General features: G+C 40.7%; 1 protein-coding gene across 2 annotated transcripts; it reads left to right on the top strand.

The window, feature by feature from the left end:
* Positions 1–10,922: 10,922 nt before the first annotated feature.
* On the top strand, positions 10,923–17,557 carry NMS (neuromedin S). 2 transcript variants are annotated; one of them, XM_030956793.1, is made up of 8 exons: positions 10,923–11,057; positions 11,173–11,228; positions 11,587–11,637; positions 12,738–12,797; positions 15,425–15,460; positions 15,867–15,908; positions 16,917–16,947; positions 17,425–17,557. In XM_030956793.1, the coding sequence occupies exons 1-8, from the start codon at positions 10,991–10,993 to the stop codon at positions 17,439–17,441; spliced, it is 360 nt and encodes a 119-aa protein (XP_030812653.1). In that variant the 5' UTR covers positions 10,923–10,990; the 3' UTR covers positions 17,442–17,557. The 2 variants fall into 2 exon arrangements, with proteins under 2 accessions (XP_030812653.1, XP_030812661.1); XM_030956801.1 differs by lacking the exon at positions 15,425–15,460.
* Positions 17,558–24,856: the final 7,299 nt, after the last annotated feature.

Below are 24,856 nucleotides of genomic sequence, written 5' to 3'. Positions count from 1 at the left end.
CGGGCACAGGGAGCGACTCCCCAGGGAGGGCGCATGCCTTCCTGCATGGTGTGGCCCCTGTGCCGTACGTCAGAGTGTGCTCCTCTGGGGACATGGTCCTCATCCAGGGATAATTTTGGAGCTATCTATGTGTGATTGTTTCCAGTGGAAACTAAGAGCCCCCCCAAAACACCCCCCCAAAAAAGAGAGAAACACAGGTTGAAAATTCTTTGTGGTTTTAGGGGATATTTTTTGCTGCCGTTCTGAATATGAGCTGTTTACGATGTTACCATATGTCCTTGAACTTACCATGCATATTCACATACTACAATAGTAAAAAGATAAAAAGAAACAAGGAACTTCTCCAGTCACCATATAGACAGAAATAGGGATAGGAGAAAGAATAAGAGGGAGAAGTTGGATTGTTTTGAAGAACGTGACTTTTGGATTGGCAACCCTGAGGTGAGATGAATTCTTCAGTCACTGAAACTTATGTTAAAAGTTCTTGCCCTTGAAATACAAAAACATCAGGCTCACAAGACCTAGCTTTACCTTGATTCTCTGGCTATGGCAAATTTTATTTCCTTCAGCGTAATGTTTCACAAGATATTAGGACACAGCCAGTCTTGCACTGCAACAATAAAAAACTTGTTTTCATCTAGGTGAGAACACATGGGAGATTGTTATTTGAAAATACCCATTTCTAAAATAAGTGTAGTTTAACCACTTATGGCAACCATGACCAAGAAGAACCCTGAAAATATGAGGGGTAGGGTAAATATGGAAAGTTTTAGTGACATTACTTTCAGCTTCACTACAAGGAAAAGGATTGAGAGTATAAGATGATTTCAACATTTAATATAAAGCTTTGACATCTCCCAAAGTATAACTGATGGTTACCAACTAGCCTCTCCATTTATTCAGCTCACCCAAAGAGCAGTTCATGTTTTGGAATTGTGTGACCACCAGTCATTCATCAAACCTTCTGTCAGGACTAGCCATGATGGATCAACCATGAAAAACGTTGTTTTATCTCTGGAATTTCTTCATCTAAAAAGAGGGAAAATGATTTTACATCTTCTTCCTATGTATTCAACTTAAATGAAAGAAGGTTCACAGATTAAATTGACCTTCACAGTCTCTGACAAGTATTTTAAGATACTCAGTTACAAATCACACAGTTAAATTAATGTCACCTGTTACTATTGCAATTGGTATTTGATAAAGGCAATAGTTGACAGCTTTATACTTCAACCAAAGAAAAACATCGCTGTTTAATGCTTTTATCCATCACTGTAGTGTTTAAGAAAGTATCATGTGTTTTTTCAAGTCACGTTGCTCTAAATTGCAAAATCTACTCTGAGCTCAAAATGATGAAATTAAATACAAAGACTAAGCCAAGCCAAGATGTGGTTTTCAAGTGTGAACTATGTATTATCATAAAAAGTACATTGGTTCAGTGGTATGAGACAACATCTTGTAGCACAGATCCTACAGACTGTTTTCTCACTTCCTTTAAAAATACTGTGAGTAGCCCATATCAGCTGTATTAAGCATTCTTCTCTTACCATATAAGTCATAAATTCATATTAAATACAATCTTTTTTGGCCATTCAGAGCCAAACCTTTCCCTTTCTTTAGGCTGTCAGCTCTTGCTGAAGGGCACTAGATCCTCTGTTCACCTTCAGGCTCTGCTCACAATAATCTTTGAGAATTACAACTATTTCTTTTTTTAGTATAAGGAACACCCCAGCCCTGCATTTGGAAGCATCACACCACTTAGGCAGGCATATTTCCACACCAACACTATCTTTGTTTTAAGTTGTATCCCCAGAAAAGAAGGAGGCTGCCATCCATCCACCCACTTACCAATTCCCTCTAGACATTCTGTCTTTTTATATTTCACATCATTTAACTAGTGGGCTTTCCTGGTTTGGAAAAGACCCTACCAGAGCATTTAGCACATTCTTTGCTGTGACATCCTTGTTTCTTAATTTACACATCTTCGCTGAGCACTCACTTCATTAAGGAAACCGTGTCACTGAGCAGTGACCCATTGATCCAGCCACTGCAAAGAGGGCAGATTATTTTGTCCTTCAGGAATGATAAACAACAGCAACACACTGAGCGTCATTCTCTTGGATAACTCATGGTGCCACATTGTGCCTTGCACTGGTGCTGTCTAAATGTGCTCCTGTTACAGAAGTTATTGGGTCATATCAGCTTCTGCTGTTCTCTTGATATTGCTGGAATTAGGATTGATTTTGGCTATGTTTTCTCCAAACAGAAGGCAGGGAGCTCTGATTGATTTTTCTTTTTTCTTTTTTCTTTTTTTCTTTTTTCTACCATTTCTTTTTTGTCTTTAATATTTTTTTTATTTTATTGTCACACTGTAGTCATTATGACTATCCTTATCCTTAAGCCATTGCACACAGATTTCATCTTATCCAACTCCTTCACGCAGGAAAAATCTATTTTCTTCAACAGGATTTTACAACTGGATAAGTGAAGTACATTACTGATTCCATGGCAAAAACAAAGCTGCTTTCAAAAAGTGTTTGATAATGGTAGTTTGATACAGAAGTTACTCCAAGACTGCCTTTCAGGGTTGCAAGGAAGACCAGGAACTGCAGCAGCATCTCTGCTTTATGCCAATAATTCAGCAAGTTGCTAGATCCTGCCAGACTACACTATAAAGTGAATGTGGGGTTTTTTTAATGTAAAACCAGCAGAAACTGGATACACAAATATGTTTCTCATGTAGAACCGAGGACATTTAAAATATTTTTCAAATGACAGCCTGGATTTTAGAAATATATTTAATATACTCTCTAAAAAAATGTTTTTTGTAACTTTATTATGCCTCCTGAAGCTTTACCATGGTCTTTATTGGCTTCTTTAATGTTGTACTCATTTATCTTACTGTAAATCATCATGGATGAATTGATTTTAACTTTACATCATTCCTTACTATTCCATTAAACACCATCTTCTTTAGACAGTCTATTACCAACTAGGAATATGATAACACTTTCAACAGAAAGAAAAAGAAAATTGGAACTGGATGCAATTAATTCTCCTGTCTCAGGACTATTCATCCAGTGAAATAAACATAACATAATCTCCAGTTTCATGTGACTTCATGATAGTCACATACCTCTGGCCATCATAAATCTCTGAGGTCTACAGTGATAAACTAAACAGGATTTGCCAGTTATTGCACTGCATCTTATTATATTAACAAATTATGAGATGTGGTCCCAATGTGTCATCTCTGCTAAACCTCTCCCCAGTGACATGTACTTAGGAGAAAGGTACCTGATATAACCATTGATGCAGCTGCCTGTTTTGGCCTTGCTTCCTTCTTTAACAATTAAGTCAGGTAAAAACCCTAAGTTCTCTCCTCACTTCTGAGTTGGGTGCCTTACAGCAAATTATACTGCAGAAAAATGTCTGTCTTCTTCGCTTATATGCTGGAGAGGCTCCAACCTCCACATTTTTGTGTAGTAGGGCTGAGAGAGGCAGGGACTGCATTTGACAAAACACGAGGGATAGAGTGGTCCTCTGCCAAGTCAGAAAGTAGTTTTCTGTGTGGATAAGCTCTCCACTCTGCTCTTTGTCATTATTTCCCTCAAATTCTCTCTCAGTTTTTTCCCCTTCTTTTTTGGCTTTGGAGTAATTCCTTCTTTATCTTGGAGCCTTCAGAGTGAGAAAATAGTGCAGCAGCTGCCGTTTGAGGCAGACAAGATGCATTCTCAGGATGCATTGCTATGAAGGGGAAAAGGAAGCTGGCTGTACTACATTTTATGCACAATGTTGCTAGCATTGAGGGATGTTCAGGTGCATAACTATCACAGGGAAAAACTGCTCATAGTTAAAACAAAGTCAAGACTGAAGTAGTTATTGAATTATTAACAGCACATAATTGATCAGGAATTTGTGAAAAATATATTCAAGAGCTATACCAACAGATAAACCTCAACATTAGACACTCACAAACTGTTACTGAACCAGAAATTTTTGAACACCCTTGTAAAACTAATCCCCAAAAGGATCTGTGCTCAAATTCTGCACAGGGAGGGAAAAATGCCTCTCTCTTTCTCTAGGGTAAGGGACTCCCCTCCTCCCCATTTCTCCTTTGGGGGAAGTTTGTGCTCTGGCTATGTGTGATCCCCCACTGCTCCCAACACTCCCTGAACTCTCATGCCACCAAGTAAGCTCTGTTGGAGCACAGGTGCAGAATCTGCACCACATCCACTGGGTCACCCCTCCTGGGTGCCTTCTGTGTCCCCCAATGCACGTGGGCACTGCAGTGCTGGTGCTGAGCAGGGCCCCTGTCACTGTCAAACCCTGCTCTGGTACCATCACCAGGGACCCACCCTCTGTTGCAAATTTTGGTCCAACTTTTGCAGTTCTTTTCAAGTTCAGTTTGTTTCTTAAGACTTCAATTTCCTGGCTACTGTTAAATCCTGGTGATGGTCTTCTTCCTCTATAAGCAGCACTAGTTTGGGCAAACACCTTCTCAGCCAGTTTCTGGTGTTCCGCTCATGTGCTTTGTTGACACTCAACTTCCTGTCTGACCAGGCTATTTTCTTGAGGGTTGTCCACAAAAGCATTCCCCCACACAATATTTTGCTGTCAAGAAATACTTATTGAGAAGATAAAGTAAATACAGATGGAGGATAAGAATTCCAAATATCTGTATTCCTGGCACCACACTATCATTTTCCCTCATTTGTCTTGTCTAGCTGGTGCATCATATTATGGGAGGTCTTTTTCTACACATTTATGTCTAATGGTGTGTCTAGATCTTGGACTAGAACCTTGGCCCCTGTTGGGCTGGAAAGAGCTGAGCAACACAGAGATCCCAGAGCAGAGATCAAGTGAGCAGAATGGCCCATTCATGGGGTCCTTCCCCAAGCAGGGAGAGCTTTCTTAATTCAAGGTTTGGCCCACATGGAGCAACTAAACTCAAGAAGATAATATGTAAATAGGGTGTTAATGGATACAAATTAATTCCGCATCTATAACAAATGCCACAGTGCCTCTGCAAACAGACCTTTGGGAAAGGATAACAATTAAAGAAAAAAAAAACCTCACTCAAATTTATTTGAGAAGGAGATTAAAGGCTTTTAAAAGACGTTCAACTGTAAAATGGTTCCTTCAAAGGAAAACCTGCCTTTTGTTTGCCTATGGTTCTTCTGGACAGTTGCATACAGGCAGACAAGGCAGATCTTTTGTCTTAGAGAAAAGATGTATGTGTTCTGTTTCTCTCCACACCTAGAGGACTCGGGTGTGGAGAGAAACAGCTTCTGAGCTGTAGGGGGATACAATATAAGAAAATAAAGGTAGTATAGAAAGTAATTTTACCCCCTAAAGAGTTGCAGCTGGGATAGCTACTGAAGATTAGAAGCAGGCCTGATTTTAACAGGCCACAGCTGTAACCAATAAGAAGAGTGTTATAAAAGAGTGGATTGGTGCGAACTGGAGTCAGTTGGCTTCTGTGAGGACAAGGAAGAGTCAGTGCCTAGAGGAACTGCCTATGAGAAACATCAAGGAGGTACAAAACTCTAGCAATATGGAACCCTTGCAATGTAATGACAATAGAACTCTTGTAGTATAATGACAACACTGAGCAATTCTCAGTAGAGGCTATGGACAAGGCATCACTACTGACAGACTGGTTTGGACACTAATCCAAGTAGTAGAATTAGTATTAACGGCTCTTAGTTTATTGTTGGTTTATGGTCTGGTCTGATTGCTAGACCCAGGAGTGGCCATTTCCACGAGACTTACAATTCCAATATTTTCAGGCCAAAAAATGCTCTAACAGCTGAAAATTTTGTATTTTGTTACAGTAAAGCTGTTGTGGAGTGATATAATCTAGTGAGATTTTAAAAAAAAGGCCATTGAGTGTCAAAGCATAACTGCTTTGGCCAAAGGACAGCATGGAAGTTAGTTTAAGTCTTACAGCTGAAGTCAGGAGCCAGATGGCATGCAACAGCTCATACAAATGACATTTAATTTGTCAAAGAAGCAATCACTTCATTTTGAGTACCAGCAATACTCTGTAAAGATATAGTTTACTTGAAACGGAATGCTTTCATATTAAATAAGTCAAATTACTTAAGAAGAAAAATACAGATACCTTCAGCAGTAACTGCAAGTGACAGTGTTTGAATACTTACTCATTTTGAATAGCACTCAACTCAGATGTCTGACAGGATGAAGTGCTGGTAGTATGGCTAAGGGAAGCAGAGTTTTGGGTTAAACTCTTTGCTCCTCACTCAATGATAAGTGATACATAAGCTGGAGTGTCCAAGGCCTGAGCTCCAGCTATTTAAGCACTCAGCTTCCCAGATGAGCTGGTTTTTGTGTATCATGTTAAAGTCAGGCAGATGATGGGTCATATCACCAGCACAGGGTTGATGGGTCATATGACACTGAAATGGATTAATATAGTCTGGTGATTTCTTCTCTCTGGCTGGTGGGTTTGGAATGAATGATCTTTGAGGGAGCATGGTCAGGTAGTAAAAATTGGGATTGCCTTTCCCCGTAGTCAGTTCTTGGTGAGAAAAACATTTATTTTCAGCTACTTTCTTCTTATATAGCAATGAAGATGTAGGATTTGGGTCTTTGCCAGAAATCTGAGATGTATGGAATGCATGTTAATCTAAATCCTTTCCTCTATTAATCAGTGTAAGGTATCCATGGACTGTGGTGATCCCTCTATAAACACAAAATTATGATTTACATACAGCTACACCCAAAGAGAATTAGAGCTACAGATTAAATAATTCAGCTTTAGGAGGCATGGATGAATGAGTGTCAGCATTATAATTCAGCTATTAAAATCAAATTTGTTCAGCTGGTGGAGTGAAGTATGTGTCAGCCACTCCAGCATTTGACTCAGAGACCACCTGGAAATTTATGGCAGGCCTAAGATGCCAGGAATGAATCATTCTGGACAAATCCTTGGTGAAAGCTAAACTGCAGTTATTGATTGAGTTACCTCACCAGTTGCCTAAGCAGAAGAACATACTGCTTCCCTGTCCAGCTGGGGCAACACCAAATAAAATTAAGCCAAGTCAGAGCTCCAGGTTAAAGAGCTTTTCAAATGTCTCAAAATCTAGAAATTATGGTGATCCTTTATCCCACTGTTGCCAAATACAGCCTATTGCTACAGCACTGTTTCCATACAGCACAACATGGTAGGTGCAAATCGCTCCATTTCAGAGGAATTTACACTTCTCTCTCAGAGTGTAGCAGACGTAAAATCACATTGCTCCAAAAATTAGCCAATCAACTGTACAAAAGAATGCAAATATTCACATTCCTGGTCTAGTTTCCTAACTTCACCATTAGCATCTGTGCTCCATTTTGATGTTCTTGGTTAACTCTTTGAACTCCTGCCCAGTGGGACAGGCTTTTAACTGATCCCCTTGAAATATTTACTTGCTGGACTACTCAACTTTTTGAATGGGGCTTCATAGCTGTAAAGTATAGCATCCAACCACAAACAAAAGCACAAGATTGTACTACTTGATCATATTGTATTTAGTTGACACTCTGACAACCAAATCAGCGCCTTTAGCAGATGTCAGTTTTATAAAAGTGTGATATGTGCTGGTAAAGCAAAGTTTGGGTACACAGGTCTGAGTGCCAAGTAGAGCCGTGCCCATGTAAAAACAAGAATGAGACAAGCTCCCACAGTTTGGACTACTTGTCTGTGCTGGAAAGGTAAATGAGTATTAACCAAAACCACATCAAACACAGCCTTGTATTCAACATAAGTAAGCACTGTCATATGTAATAGAAGATGAGTAATGGCAGCTGTCTGCAGGCTCTGTGGCAGCTTTGCCTAATAAATACCCTTGCTTTTCTGCAGCTTTCCTCCTCTTTCCAAACAGGTCGTGGGTGAGGTATTGAAAGCCCTGAGAGCAGGATAAGGCTTTGTACAAAGTACTGCTGAGCTGTGGAGGGGGAGAGGCATGAGCCAGCACAAGCAGCTTGGGTGAGCTGGGATGCACTCAAGAGCTGCTCAATTGTGACATTGTGCACTCTGTCCTTGCTGTCTGCAATAACTACTGATTTCATTGCAAAAATCATTTACAAAAAGGAAACCAGCCCTTCACCCTTTTTTGCCCATTGATGCCAAATTTTTGTCTTATTCATTTATCAATCACAGCATGTTTTATTCTAAAATTATGTCATCATATTGCTGTTGCTAAATATAGGCAAGACTCCTTACTCACCATAAAAAATCCTCTTGTTTCTCATCAACCCCCTGCTAAAGCTTCATTTCAACTCCCTCGTGAATCACTGAGGACACTGAAAGCCACCCTATTTTTCTCTCTTTGTGCAGAGAGCCCAAGACATTAAAAGAGGAATTTTATTTATGCAGTGAAAGTACAGCTCATTAACATGGCTTGGTGTTGATATATCAATTGGCTTACACTTTTGAAATGAAACATCCAGCAGCAAAGAGAGTTCTGATTTAAGGAAGCTGAATGTGTTCACAATATAACACCCTCATATATTTGAAATTTTAGTTTTCAACACTTTCCCCATTCTTCTCTCATACTGCATAGCTGTGATAAAATACAATTTTCAGTTAGGAGATAAGTTGTGATTTTTTTTTTAGTGGAGCTTGAATGAGTTAATTTTTTCTCATCTTCAAGTATTAAGCCTCACTTGATGCAAATGAATAGCTCCATGGGCTTCACTGTAGGCAAAATTTGCTGAAAGAAGGCACAGAGTACACTTAGGCTACTCCCTGGTAAATGGTGAAATAAAGCAGCAGATTGTTTATTGGGCATGAGAAGGAGGAAAGAAAGGTCCAGGCAGCATCCAGTATTTTATGTAAGGTAGAAGTAGATTTTACCCACCCACCACGATCAAATGCTATTACAAAAAAAATCCCACTCCTAAACTCAGTGGTTAAAAGTGGAAAGAGGCTACCATATAACTGGCAGAAAGCAGAAGACTGTGCTTTTATCACCAAATAGGGAAAGCCAGAGAAGAACGTCCCATTACAGTGAACTATCACTAGCAATTTGATCATACTTTAATATTATTCTCTTGTAAAAAGATAGCAAATTATTAGGATTTAAAAGGATTGGTATCTCATGTAAATATTAAAAAAATAACAGCAAATAGTGAATCTATAATGGCTCTCTAAGATCCTGTGTTTCTGCAGCATGGGAGTGATTTGGATGCAAGATCTGTGATAAGTAGGGCAAGAGAAACACTGCTGGTTCACAATAATTTTCAGTTTGCTTAAAGTGTTGAAAGACAGGAAGAAGATAGTTAATATGAAATATGCAGTCTTTCAGAGTATCTTTACCTTCTCTCATTTTACTGTCTACCTCTGATGAGCCCAGCTCACACTTAGTGGGGCTCTGCTCTCACATTTCTGTGACTACATTGGCTTAAATAAATTACACCAAACAAAAACCTGCTTCTTGCTGCCATCAAAAATAAAACACCATCCTCCTTTTATGAGCAAATTTAACAAATTCAGAGAATGCTTTCACTCCAGGATTTCATGTGCTTGGGTAGAATGCAGGGTCTCTGCAAAAAGGAGCTATGGGCTTCCTGGAATGCTGCATCCTCTTGTTAATGAAATCCTGGGCAGATTTGCTGTGAGAAACCATCATCACAAAACTTGCTACAATCTGCTTTAGCTCCCACAGAGGATAAAATTTATGCAGTCAGAGGGTCTAATCTCTTTGAATTCCATCCTGTCTTGAATCTCCCATTCCACTTAAGACAGTGAGAATCTGACCACTGAGTGTGTGCTCCAGTAACATCTGACCTCTCCTGACATCTCCCCACTCAGATTATTGCCTCCAAAAGGCTGTGATGAGGCAAAGACAGCCATCTTTCCCAGGGGAAGGAAAAAAGGGTGAACTAATGGGGTCACTCAGCTGCTCTGGTGCCTCTTTAGGTGCTCAGGACACACAGCTGTGTAGCTGGCAAAAGTTGATCAAGTCTGGCTCCCCTTTCCTTTGTGAGAAAGCAGATGAGTCTCCTCCCTGACTGTTCTGAGATGCTCCCACCAGGACCAGTCCTGCCATCATCATTTTAGTGTGCAGCACAGTCATTGAGGGACATCATGAGATGAGGTGGGATGCTGTGACAATAATACCTTCTGCAGCTTTTTGTGTCTCATATCCCACACTGGGGCCATTGCCTCCCAAGCAGGTCTAACACGTAGAAGCATAGAATAGTTAGGGTTGGAAGGGATCATGTAGTTCCAACCCTGCCGTATTAGAAGTCAGACAACTGAATATATATTTGCTTCAGCAGGCCCAAAGTATATTAAATAAAAGAGTTTGGGAGGACTCTGCCTTTCTAAGTCTGTGATCTGATTAGAAAGCATTGCTCTTAGAACTTGCACAGAGAACACCAGGAAGAGTTTTCCATAATCAAACCCAATTATTAAATCAGGAAAAAGAACAACTTTCTGTTGATAGCAGATCTGCATCTTTTTTTGCAGCCATACTCACTATGAAATGAATTAAAAGGTGGATGGCTTTCTTTATTTCATGTCAAGGTAAATGTAGTAAAATGGAACTTGTTCATTATGAAAGTTCACAACCCTTCTAATTAGAAGGCAAACTTTATTTCCCAAGCTACCATGAAGAGAAATAATTTCCAAACACTCAGCAAGCCCTACTACAAAACTGAATTTTCTGTTGCTCTGTCACTTGACCAGGCACAGCATCTTCTTTTTATCCCTCACTCTTTCCTCTCGGTCACTTCTTCTAGAGAAGCAGTTTTGACGGAGGGTTCTAGGGGGTGGAGAGCGGGGTCCCTATTGCTGGGGTGGGGGCTTCTCGTCACGGCAGGGCGGCGGCACTGCTGGTCCGGCACCGGCAGCGACAGTGGGAGCGGGGCTTGGGACCGCCCCGGCGCCCATTGGCTCGGCGGCTCCATATGGGGCTCGGCGAGGCCCCATAAAGGCGCCGGTCCGCTCGCCCATCCGTCCATCCAACCCCTCCCGGCCATGCCGCCGCCCGCCCTGCCCTGGCTCCTGGCCGCCTGCTGCCTCTGCGCCCTCCCGCGGGGCTCAGGTACGTCCCGGCACGGGGGGAGCGCGGGAGAACCTGGAAAGGATCGGCTCCTGGAGAGGAGCCACGTCCTGGCTGGGCTCCGCGGCATCCCAACGCGGCCGTGTCCCTCCCGCAGGGTTCCCGCAGCCGTTCTCTCGCTACCGGGACGGTGTGGAGCTGCCCCCAAACCAGGTACGTCTGGCACCGGCGTCCGACGGCGATGCGACGGGCAGAGGTAGGGAAGAGACGGGGAAGGTGGGAAACGAGGCTCTGTGGCAGGGAAATGAGGTAGAAAATCGGCAACGGACTGGCAATACTTTATTAAATACCTTTAAATACCCTGGGGGTTGGTGAAGAGAGGAGGGAGGCTGGCGCCCTGGTGGAACAGGTATGGGCGGAGGTGTGGAGTGCAGCAGGGTGCAGAATAGAACACCTGGGTCAGCCAAAGACGGACAGGCTAATAACAAGCCAGCCCTGACTTCCCGAGCAAAAGCACAGGTCCGAAGGTATGATGGACACACTGTTAATGTCTGTTCTTTACTTTTTAAAGCAACTGGCCCTGTGTTTCAGTCAGTGGATGGAAATGTCCGATCAACCCCAGGTAACTTGACTCCTGTAATGTGTTTGATCTGCTTGAGACTCTCTCTTCCAGACATACTAATTGCCCTGTATAACCTGGAGCATCGATGCCTGCAGGTGGCAGAGCCTCCGCCAGAGAGCCAGCAGCTCTGGAGAGCAGGGCAAGTTTGTGGGTGTGTGTGCTCTCCTCCTTGGGAAGCTAATGCAGACCTAAAGAAAAGCTTTTTTTCCCCCCATTCTTGCCATGCCAATATTATGCCAATAGCAGCTAACACTGAAGCAAGAAGTGCCAGGCAGTTCTGCAGGATTTAAAGGTCCTGTTTGGTCCTGGCTCAGTGCTTTGTGGATGGATGGGTTTTTTTCTGAGGTGCTCAGAGGAGAGGGGAGCAAGGGGAAGTTTTCACAGATAATTTCTGCTGGCCCAAGGCTTACAAACACTTTAAAGTGGAAGATCAGCTGCACTGCATTTAATGAGCCCAAGGGTCATTTTCAAAGCAGGGGGAAAAATATTTGCAGGATCAGGAAGTATTTGAAAGTTTTAAACATTTTGTGCTGATTTTTTTTTGTTCTGAAATGTTACGGTTTTGTGAACCAAAACTTGTAGAAAACAGTTCCCAGAGCCTGTTTTTCAGATGTCTTACACCTCACTTCCTTTGAAGCTGTAGTTCTCATCTAATGTGATTGCATGCATAAGCAAATCCCTGTCCAGTGACGATGAGTATGGGACAGTGTATTTCAGTATATGATTAAAGACTATAGTACTGATTGACCAAAAGGCTTGTAGTTAAAAATGAACATAGATTAAACACGCCAAAAACCAAAGCTACCTCTAGAACTATTAGCATAGAAAATGCATTTTAAATTTAAGAGGCTGATTTTGATCTCTTTATAGCACCAGACTGTATTGACAACAGTTGTATTGGGTGTATTCTCCTCAAATAAAAGAGTAATTTTTCAGTTCATAATAGCATCAGTAAGTTTTCCCATGCTCTGAGTGTTTTTGGTGAACTGTGCTCAATCTAAATTGATCTGGGATCAGAATCAAGTCTGTTTTTAATCAAACCATGTACACCATGTTCTCCCAGTAAATGTATTAAAGTATTGTTGTGGGTTTTTTTTCAGATCTCCAGCACTGTTTTGGATCTCTGCTATTCCATATTCAACAGCATGCATAAAAATGAGGTAAGGTGTAATTGCTTATTTTGTTCAAGCACCCTCTTAAACTTAGAAAGCAACCACTCCACAACCAACTTACTGACATTTCTCTCCAAACAATAATGTATAATCTAATACTGTAATGGTTTAAGAGATGTAGGAGGGTATATAAAAGATTTTCTTTTTTGTTAGTAGTTTACATGTAATTCTTAGTTATTTTAAATTATTTATATGAAACTGCTGTTTTTTCACCAATTCAGAGCTGAAGAACCAAAACATTCATTTAACAGTCAGAGTCAGTATTTTAACCTGACCCTCAGTTTTGAATAACACAGGGTTAAATACACTAAAAATACACATAACATTGGATCAATAGCAAACCTTAGATTATGCTGAACACAGAGGTGTATGAGTTGCTTTACAGATTTTAATACTCTATTTGTGTTTGGGGTTTTTTTGTGTTTCTGATTCAGAGAAAGAAGATTAAGTTGAGGAATTATTGAGTATAGCTCTTTTTTGTTGGTGCAGTCATATAGGGATCCACCTCAATGTCAGTTCTGCTTTATATCACTTTTTTATTAGCACCATTTCATTAAGAATCTTTTCCATAAAATTCACTCAGCCCCTGGGTATATGCTAAAAAGGCCAATTTACTTGTGGAGGCTGAGTCCTCTGCTGTTTCAAAACAGAAGTAGATCCTTCAAAACAACAGTAGAAAGTATTTTGAAATGCATTTCAGTATCTCTTCTTGCCAGTGTCTTTAGCTTATTAGAATTCCAAGCATGCTTTCCTGAAGCAGTCACTAAAGACTACAATACTGAAGTTGAGTGTATAAAAAATGATAGCATTTCAGTCATAAAGTCTAATAAATGTGTTTGAGTTCACTACTGATTCTTATGCTTCCACAGCTTAACCAATGAGGGAATGTCCAGAATCATCTGGTAACTTTGAACAGAGTCTTATTCCTAGTTACTATTTTAGTTACTAACTTTGCAAAAAATTATGTGTCCTCAAGATTGGAAGTTGAATCTCATACAATATCCTTTCAAAAAATATGAGCTACACATCTGCAATATGATTTCTAGGTGTGGTCTGATGTAAAGCAGCAGATAAAATAAATATGTAAAATATGGAAAAAGAACCATGTGAAGTTTTACCCAGCTGGTTGAATCTCATATTACATTAAGTCCTACTTTCTTAGCCCACAAGGAATCTTCAGAAGACAAACATGAGTCTGTATGTAGAGAACCCAATGAAACAGTCACGAAATCCTACTAATGTCAGCTGAATTTAACTTTCTACATTATTGTATATTTCTGTGAATAAAAAAAATAAGACAGAATTACAGATCTTACCAAGAAGGTAGATAGAGTTTTAAGAGAAGGAATGAGGCCTCAGCACTGTGAAAGGCAAAGTCCATGTCAATTTGGTTTTGAATGGGACTTGAACCCCACCTGGGGAATTTAAAATGTTTTGTGAGAACTAAGACTATTTAACATCAATGTCCAATCACTTCACTGTGTATTTGAGATTTCCAGCCCAAAGATATTTAAAAGCTCAGTTTTTACCATATGTCTTCCACATAGTAATCTCTCACCTGTCATAAATTAGGATAGTTGAAACTGCAGACTGAGTCATGAGCCAGTCTCTATCTTTGCTTGGTGTGTAATAATCAAATCAGAACAAAGGCAGCACTCATATTGTCTCTCTGTAGTAGTCTCCTCCTTTGCATCCTTTACAGCACCTTGACTGAGCAAGCATTTTTTATTTCCCTAGTATTTCATAGCCTGTAAGTTGATGTCAGTTGCTCTATAAATTGTTGTCTTGCAGCTTGAACCAAAGAAATCCTCTTCTCATACCCTGAACCATGGTTCCCTATTTCTTGCTTGTGTATTTTGTCTTTTTAAACTCCTTCTCTGCAGTTTCCCACCCACATGCTTTCCTGCGTTCTCACCCGTCTTCACATTCTTGCCCATGACACGTGTTTGTTTCTCAAGCCCACTCCAGGCAACTAAACCCACTCATTGCTGGGTGACTGATGGCACACAGCCATCCCATTCCTGGCTGGCTGGGAGCATACAGCCTGGCTGCTGTGTCATGGGCAGGAGGGCTCCCAAACCAGGCTGCAGGTTCAGGGCTGCATCATGTGTTGAACTTAGTCTGCTCATATAAAGTCATGGGGAAAGTTTCTATTCCTTGAAGTAAGACTGACAAGAAAAATGAGCAATTTTCTGAAGAATAAAGAGTGCAGGGGAAGGCTTAAACTCAGCAATCTTTCCTGGGTAAAAACCAAGGGCAGTCTGAAAGGTGAAGAGCAGCTCCATTTTAACAAGATAAGAGCTGTCAGTACAATTCAAGCCTGAGGAGTGGAGCTCCAGGCTGAGCTCTGCCTCACCCCCCAGAGCACGGCTGCACTTTGCTGTACAGCGGGGGAAGCCTGTTGAATGATGGAAATGAACTGAGTAACTTCCAGGCAAGGCTTCACATCAGTCTTTTAAAAGATCCATTTGCTGCTGTTCTTCCATCTGTCTGTGATAAGTGTAAGGTTATCTCTCTTGTCACATGGAGTGTTCCAAGCTCATCAGTAACAGAGGGTCACTGTAACAAACCAAAATGTGCCAGCACCTTGATTAACCTACAGTGTCCACTTGCAGGAATCACAGATTGCTTCTGCAAAGTTTGCAAAGAAGGTATGTAAATATGAAGACAAGCAGTGGCAGTAGCAGTGGATAGGGAAGTATGTCCCTTTCCTTGTTTCTTTTAAAGTCAGCCTGGGTTTTTCCAGTGGTTGGGAAGTGATCTGTGCTGATCCTGCTCATACCCTAGGTTTAAAGCTTTCTTTTATATTTCTTCTAAACCCTGTGAATCTTTAATAATGTTAACCTAGTTTATTTACATTAGACACCATGTCCTTCAGGCATTAATTTTTAATCAGCATTCCAGATGAATGGGCATTGGGGACTGTTAACATCTTGTTTGCATGCTGCTGGAAAAGGCCCCAAATTACCAATATTCTGATAGAATAGTAAAATTTGACAGCAGATCTATGGAATTGAGTTTAAAGTATTTTGTTATTGTTTGTGTTTGATTTCATAGGACAGTCATGGAACTCTGGGGCGGCCTTTCTTCCTTTTCAGGGTATCTGAATCTCTTTGTTTTAAAGATTGCAAATCTCAGACATTGTTATATGTTCACAGATGAGCAGCTGTTTCACAAATTCTAGCTGCGGTTGAATAGAGGCCAAATATCCCTATGCTTGAAAGCTTAGGGAGCCATTTGCTCAAAAAGTTCTGGTTTGACTAAAAGATGACAAGATAATGAGATCTGGGGTACTGGTAGATTAAACACTTCTTTTTGTTTGAAGATCTGCCTCTGCAAATGTTTTATCTTGAGCCAAATCATCCATGTGGCTTGTATCTGTGAGACTGTCAAGGCGCACGGATGCTAAATAAATTAGATCAAACTAATTTATTTAGTTTGTGCCTGAGCTGAGTGCCCACCTGGTCCGAAAGGTCTGCCCAGGAAGCAAAGTCACACTGCATAATGGTGAAAAGCCAAAGCAAAATTATCATAATTTCTCTCACATTTTTCACCCATTGGCATGCTGAGCTATGACATGGTCTAATGCCCAGTGTGCTGGTTTGGATACACTCTGATTAACACCAAACTAATTTTTAGAAATATCTTCAACACATTTTAAAAAAATTAAAAATACTGTAAAGTAGGTCACATCAGGTAACCAGAGTACCAATTCAGCTGTCATTTATGCTTCATTTCAAGTTATTTGTTGTTTCAAGTGTGTTCTAGGTTCTTTCAGTGCTGGTATTTGCATGCTCTTTCTTAGGCATGTGCCTTTACTACCCCTATGAATTTAAACCCAAATCCCGAATGAGAATAATTAAGGTCAGAATGTTTAGCTTTTTGGGCAGAGGCTGAATGAAAATTTCTCATATTCAAAAGCATAACTCACCCTGCATGGATCCCCCTGGTATTTGACATGTTCTTTTAAAGAAAATCTCACTGCAGTTTTATAGAGGACCCTGTCTGCATGATGAGGGGTGCTTTTGTGCATATATTTTGGTGGATGTGCTTCTAAGTCTGTAATCCATTGCTTCTTTACAATCATCTAATTATTATGTTTTACAGCCTCGAAATGGAAGAACTATTGAAGGCAATGGTAAGTAGGCAACCAAAAGTGTCAAGAATTTCTTCTGCCATTTCACCAGTGATGACCCTCATGAGAAAAGAAGATACTACACATTACAAACCTAGTACAAACCTAGATACACATTTCACATGGCCACTAAGAGCTGTCTTGACAGAAATGTAGGGTTTTTTCATGCTCAGAGACAGTGTGCACACCCTTGACAGAGGGATTGTTTTCTTTGTCATGCTTCCATACTCTAAAATAAGGTCAGCAGGGTTACAACATGGTACAAAGAGAACTGTGTGAGAAGAAAGGATTCATGTTTGAGTACAAATAACAGACTTGGGTGCTTTTCTAGACCTTTACATTTTAAAATCTTCTCGTTTTAGAATCTGAAGCTATTTAATTTCTAACTTTGAAAAGAACCAGATGTACAGAACTGAGTAGTAAGTCATATCCAGATCAACATCTCAATATAAAATCTGATACTGTGTTAATTTGTTTCAGAGTATCGTGGAATGTGAAGTTCATGGATTCATTTACCAGCTCAATGACTTGGTTTACATAAAGGAAAGAGACTTCCCATTGCACTGGTTGTCTATTTATGTGACTCAGTTGTCTGGAATTTGCTGTTCCATGTAATAAATTTGCAATCAGTAATTCTTTTTGTTGTCCTTTTTTTATTGAAGCTCATACTAGGCTTCCTTGGGCTATAGTCTAGCATTGCCTGCTGCCAGCTGTAATCAAAAAAAATCCATCATCTCAATATCGACAATTTTCAAATGCTACAGTGAATTTTATAACATCTTTAATAGGGTCATAAATGATAAGCTTGTCCTTTTGACTAGATAATATATTTCCCCATTATTTCAGAATAGGCATCCTGAACAACACTATACTAAAATCATCATGGACATTTCAATGATTTATTTTGAGTAACTAAGTGCTCAAGTGTGATAATTGATGAATCCAAAGCACTTTGAAAGAAGAGGAACAAGTACTGCAGCTACATACAGATATTATTTGATCAGATGATGTATTTTTTTCAGCCTTGCCTTACTGGCTATCAAAAAGCACAAATGAGGCACTTTTGAGAAATATTCTGAACATCTGCCCTTTTTTTCTGAAATCGTGCATTTGAAAATGTAGTGCAGCTGATTGTGCTTGCACTGTATGGAGTGTTTTGGTACGTGGAGACATTTATGGGCACAAAACTTTAAGTACTAAGCACTTACTTCCTTAGGAAGAAAAAAGTATAGTAAAATTGAGGATCTGGGGATACAAATGAGGCTGGGGATACAAATGAAGCTGCAATTCCTGAACATAGCACTGATTTCCTCAAGCCCTTTGTTATCCCTCCTTCTCTTTGGCTACCATGGTATAGTACTGTTCCAGTAATGCTGGCACAGCTGCATGTGAACCAGATTTGGAGTCACCTTTGTCTCTAAAAACAAATCCCAAGATACCTGTGTTTTGTCATTTTGTGGGGTTTTATCTGGATAAATTCCCAGTTTGGGCTGCGTTAGCAGAAGTTTGGCTGGCAGTTAAAGGGAAGGGATGAGTTTTTTGGGAATTGTTGACTGCATCTAAGGCATAGCATTCAGTTTGAAGGTTCAGAATACAGGAAGGCCATGGAAAAGGTGGAGTGAGGGCCTCCAAGGTGGTGAGAACCTCTATCACTTGCCCCTGAGGAGATGCAAGGGCAACTGGGCTGGCTCAGCCTGGAGGAGGGATGCCTTCAGGAGAATCCAATAGACCCTCCAGTGCAGAGGGTCATCAAGAGACAGCTCTTGTTCAGTGTATTATCAAATCCTGTAGGAAATTATTAGCCCTTGAAAAAAACTACCAAAGGGATGCTGGTTCCTCTGGCTTCTCAGATATCTGGAAGCAGTTAGGATGTTCTTCTGGAAGGAACAACTAAGCCAAATACAAGTGGTAGGGATGCACTCTGGCAGTGCAAATAAATAAGAGAGAATGATTACAAAAGCACTGCAATGGCACTTCTGGCCTGTTTCATCTGAGGCCAAAGCTGAAAAGTATCAAATTTTGCTCAGTTCTACATAAGTATTTGTACTGGTACTGGCTGGGATAGAGTTAATTGTCTTCATAGCAGTTTTTATGGTGCTGTGTTTTAGATTTTTGACCAAAACAATGTTGATAACACAGGGATATTTTTGCTATTGCTGAGTAGGGCTTGCACAATCTCAAGACCTTTTTCTCACCCCACCAGTGAGGCAGCTGGGGGTGCACAAGGAGTTGGGGGGTGACACAGCCAGGATAGCTGGCACAACTGCCAAAGGGATATCTCCCACTGTATGCTGTCATGCTCTGCCATAAAAGTTGGGGAGGAGAAAGGGACAGACACCTTCAGAGTGATGGTGTTGGTCTTCCCAAGTCACAGTTATGTGATGGAGCCTGGCTTTCCTGGAGATAGCTGGACACCTGCCTGCTGATGTAAAGCAGTGAATTAATTCCTTGTTCTGCTTTGCTTTAGCTATTATACTGTCTTTATCTCAGCCCACAGCTTTGCTCACTTTTACCCTTTCAACTCTCTCCCCATCCTGCTGGGGAAAAGAAACAAGATGGCTGAGGTGAAACTGAAGGAGTACTGTACCATGGCCAACTCACGCTGTGCTCCTGCAGTCAGCAAAAGCTTCCTTCACCCGCAACAGGTTTCAAAAATAACATCTGTTTGAGCCTTGAAACTTAAATAAGGTTGATAAATAGGTGGTAATTTGCTGGTGAGAACCTATCTTAGGTTCCTCAATCTGTAGTAACTGTGGCTCCTCTGGGAAGAAGCACAAAAGAGCTCTTGTTCACTGCTCAGTGGAAATTTTTGCTCCCTGGAGCAATTCAAATGTCACCTGCAAAACAGGAGAAATTAATAATATAGAAATGCAAAGGTCATCTCTGGCCTGAAACTCTTTCTGAATATCCCACTGTAAAACTCACAGCAGAAATTCAGGAGTGTAGACACAGGTGACAACAATTAGAAGCACAGACATATTTCTGCAAGAAAAAGAGGTGAAAGCTCAGTTCTCACTGTCAGGCAGAGAAGAGACAAATCTAGAGTAAGATATTCAAAGTACTGAGTGTGTTTAAAAGAGTAAATTGGGTACTTATCCATCCTCTTGTCATAAAAAGCAGCAAGGAGGGACACTCAATTACACTGAGAAGCAACATGTTTCAGCTGCAAAGGGGAAATTTTTTGGTAGAATTTAACTCCTGAAACCAGTTGCCACAGCTCAGAGCATGTGGTTAAGAACAGCTCGGTGGACTCTTGGAAAGGCAGGAATATTCAGGAGTGCACATCTTCATGCCACCTAATATGACTCAAAAATCACTTCAGGCTGGCCTAGGACCTTAAAAGCCTGGCCTGCAGGAGCTGGGCTCAGCAAGGCACTGCTCAGCAGAGCACACAGCAAGGGACCTGGAAATGCACTCGGCTGTGGAGGAGCAAGTGCTGCCCGGCCTCACGACATGCTGCTCACCAGAGACAGAGCACGAAGCACAAGAGGAAAACCTTCTCAGTGGTTCAGTTCCCTCTCTCTGCTCCCTTCGTGATCCTGTGCCTTGGACAGCCTCACTCCCTGCTCAGCTCCCACAGGGAGGAGCTCACTTAGCAAATCTTGAGGTGACTGCAAGCTGCGAGGGATGGAAGTGCTGCAGGACAGAGTCAGCATTCAGAATGACCCTGGCAAAGATATATATGAGAAAAAATATGTACAGCTCACTGAGGATGAAAGGAAGTGATTGCACATAGTGAACAATAATCAGTTGCAGCTTTGCAGCAAAGGGGATGGGTAACTGTAGACAGTCAAATATAATGTTGAAGACAACACAAAATACAATGTGGAATGAACTGTAGACATTGTTACATGGCAGGGGTTGCATTGCTGAATATAGGTAAGGCTTCATGTACAGAGTAATACAGGAGAAGAAAGAGGGGAACAACCAGCAAAGAGGAAAGGCAGAGGTCAAGGAAAGTTCAAACTCTGAATGAAGTGGGGTTGATTTGCAAGAAGGAAAGTGTGAGGTGAGGAATGATAAAATGCTTAATTTTAAACTCACCATTCCTGACAGCGTTCATCAATGCCTGTGCTTACTTATTTTCTGGGATTTTAGAGTTGAGCAGTGATCCCAGGATGTCTACCAGTTAGGGCAATCACTCTTAAAACTTACTTACCTGCTCCAGACAACTCCCACATTGCAATTGCCATTCCTCTACCTTATTAAACAGGGTAGAAACATATCTTTGACTGAGCTGGACTGCATAAACTGTCTTTATTGCTCTGATAGATTTCTGCACTGAACAACTAGAAGGATCTACTACATCTCCTTCAGTCATTTCTGGATCAACTTTTTCCAGTGTACAAAACCAAAACTGTGACTGATCTTATAGCAGGTTATGATTCACCACCTAAAGTTTTGACATTTCTCTGGTGCAAAGAACCTTGTACACCAAACACCATCTCCCTATTAGCCTTCAACCTGCTGAAAGATCGATAGAGGAAGTCTGAATGAGAACATAAGGCAAACTTGAAAGAAAAGAATTCTGGATATATTTACCACAAAGCTTCTTTGCCCAGGGATTACTACACAGCCATTCAGATAGTACCTGCTGGATCATGGCACTGAAAGATGCCTACGCATAAATACAGGCTTCTGGAGAACAGCTGTCTAAACATCCACCAGAAAAATACCTAAACAGGGACTAGAACTTCCAGCAGATAATCCCAAAATATAGAATGTGTGTGAACTGACCTCAGAGCACCCAGAGGCAATAATGTGTGATCCATCCAAAAAGAAGCAAATTTCAGGAGCCTCATTCAGCATAGCAGTAAGGTCATATTTCCTCTCATGACCCTGGTGTGAGCTGATGTGCCGCAGCCACCTACCCTGCTGGGCAGCAGGGCCTCTCCAGGAGCAACACCAGAGACTCTGCTACATGAAAAACACCAAAAATAGCCTTTGATTATCTGTAGTCTTATATGACATAATTTACTTCATTTTCACAGCTCTGTGTAGTCTGCATAGTTCCACAGACTATGGATAATCTCAGATTATAACAAATTCACTACTCTGACTTTCAAAAGAGCAGCACTTTACTTCCAAGAGGACAATGGTGTTTAGGAATTGCAATATTGGGACCGGTCAGCAGAGGGCAAGGCCAGCATCAAATTTGGGATGTTCAAAGTAGAGGCACTCTGGACCCTACCCCTCTCCAGGGTGCACTGAGTTTGACCAGCTCAGGTAGTGAATGGGTTCAGACCTTGTGCATCCCTTGTGCTCACCAAGACAAGCCTCTCTGAGGCCATAACTTGGGCTGTTTCCTCTCCTTACAGAGAAAGTGAAGGTGACAGAAGATATCAAGCTTATAAACACACAAATCTCAGTGCAGAGTGAACTACAAGCACCCTGCACAACCAAAACATCCGTCAACAGCATTCAGTCTTCTAGACAGGTAAAAGAAGAAGAGCTTTGCCAGGCATCATTTCACCCTCATGCTTCCATCTGCTCACCACTTCATTGAATTGTGGAGCACCATGTACACACATTCTCTAATGGGTGTTATTGAAGACATCTATTTTCCCTGACACCCTGGAGCCATGGCATAACTGAGTTAGGAAAGTAACACCATATCAAGATTAATGTGTTTTGCAGTATCAGTAACAAGAGAGATGCCAGAGGAGCTGTGTTTTCAATGGGTTTTTTTTTGCTTTGATTTGTAACCAAGTCACAGACCAGCCTCAGCTACAGGTGACTGAGCTAAGTTTAACCTATAGCACAAGACATGAGAACTAGTCATGTGCAAAAGTACCGTGCAATTAATGTCTTGTTTCATCAAAGTAAATGAGCACTTTGGTGATCAAGAGAACAAGCAAAATTATTGCTATTGTATTTGAGGTTTGAAGAGGTTCTCCTATACTGTATCACATGAAAGAAAGTTTTTATCACAATTTCATTAGAATGACCTAGGGGTATGATTTCCATACTTACCAAGCACTTTATTGAACAGAGGCCTACTTGTGGGCATGAAGCTAAGCATCTTCACTAGTAAGAAAACACCTTTCCATCTTCCCCTCTTTGTGAAAAAAGGGTATGGTTACTTAGTCTCAACATTTTGCTATGATACTCTGTGCATTTTTGTTCAAAATCATCCAGAGTGCCTATTAATCAACCTGGATACAACCCCAACTTTCCAAGGAAGCCAAGTGTTCATTATTTGGGTATTTGTCTGAACTTGTTCCCAATGCCTATGTTTAGAACAAATAAAGACATAAATGACCATAACAGACCAGTAATATTTGTTGAGAGTTTACCTTATCATCAAATAAGATACTTTATCATTGAAGAAAACAAGTTTTCTGATTGCATTAATGCATTGTTATTTATCAGTGTAATTAGTACTCCTCAGCATATGTTTTGCAAAACCAGGTGCCAAAACTGAGTTATGCATTTTTCCCCTCTCAGAGTAGCAACACCTCTAAGAAAAAAAACCAAACCCACAACAAACCAACTTTTCTCATTGTTCTAGTCCCAGGTTTCTGAGGATCTATAATTTCACTGATGATAGGTTGTAAGGCAGCTGTGAAGAGCCATAACTGTGTTTATTTCCTCTTCAGCAGCAGAACATTTGATCTGTTGGTGGCCCCTGCCAGGGCTGGTTCAAAGCTTAATGAGCTGCATTAACTTTTAACAAGTGTTGTGGAAGAAAGAATATGTCTAAAAATATCAGTAGTGCTGTTGTGTAATAACAGGACAGCAGGTGTAAACAGAGAGCCAGAACAGTCAGAAAGCATCCTGACATTCTTCTTGCTTGACAAGCTTTATAGTGTAAACAAAAGAGTATCACCCAGTTCTTCCTGCCAAAAAGGGAATTACTTTTTGCTTTATTCTATTGTGAAATGCTACCTCACACAAAATTTACATTGACTTCCTGCTGGCATTTATGCTGCTCTTTCCTTCATGTATCTCTTAGTCTATTTTTACAGCATTTTCATCTCCATTCTCACATCTCAGTTTTTCACCACTTTAGAACTATTTCTCTTAACAACAACTTCTGCTTGAGCCTTTTCTCTGTCTGCTGCCCCAGCAGAGAGCACCCTGATACAGAGGAAAAAGGCAGTGAATATGCTGTGAGGAAGAATATGCTATCAAGCAGATACCAGAGCAAGTTTCCTTTGAGAGGAAGTGTTGCTTGTTAATTACAGCCAAAGTAAATTAAATGCCCCTGAATATAGAAAGGTCATTTTATTTTTTAAAGATGCAAAAATTACTATTTAAAAAATTTTATCAATCCATAGAGGAAAACCAACAGACTTCAGAAGGAAGAAGAGGGAGTAGACCCCTTCTGAATTTCTTGATAACTTTGTACAATGGAAAAAAACCCACTGATTTTGTCATCTGTGCTAAGAGAGAAGATATGGCTCTAACACTTTCTGCATGCTTTGCCCTGATAGAGACTTACTGTAATGATGGAGCAGATGCTCACTACAGTTTTATGAGCAATAAGACTTTAAAGACACAGGGTTACTAACCTCTAAAGCAGACTTATCCTCTGAGACACTGAACTAATTGCACGATGAATCTGTGCTACATGGAAGAAAAGTTCACAGGAACAGCAGCATGTGTCTTGACTCCTCTCCCTGCTTCACAACACTTACCTGCAATATGTTTTCAAAAGTAAGCATGTACTGGACTTTCTAAAAAGTTACTCAGGTGCTATGCTAGGCTATATTTTAAAATTTCATTTTCTGTTCTTCTATCCATGAGAAAAAATGAGACCAGTGATGCATTCTAGAAACTTTATTACACACTTTAAAAATGCCTTAAAATTAGCAGGCAGAATACTTGACAAAGAAGTAAACACATACAAATTAGTGGTATTAAGTCCCAGCATCCATAAGTGCACAAATCAGACCAGGAAAAGCAAGTT

This window comes from Camarhynchus parvulus, chromosome 1, assembly GCF_901933205.1.
Source record: "Camarhynchus parvulus chromosome 1, STF_HiC, whole genome shotgun sequence".
Taxonomy (NCBI): domain Eukaryota; kingdom Metazoa; phylum Chordata; class Aves; order Passeriformes; family Thraupidae; genus Camarhynchus; species Camarhynchus parvulus.
The sequence above is the reverse complement of the archived record's forward strand: the minus strand, read 5'-3'. Positions and strand labels throughout refer to the sequence as shown.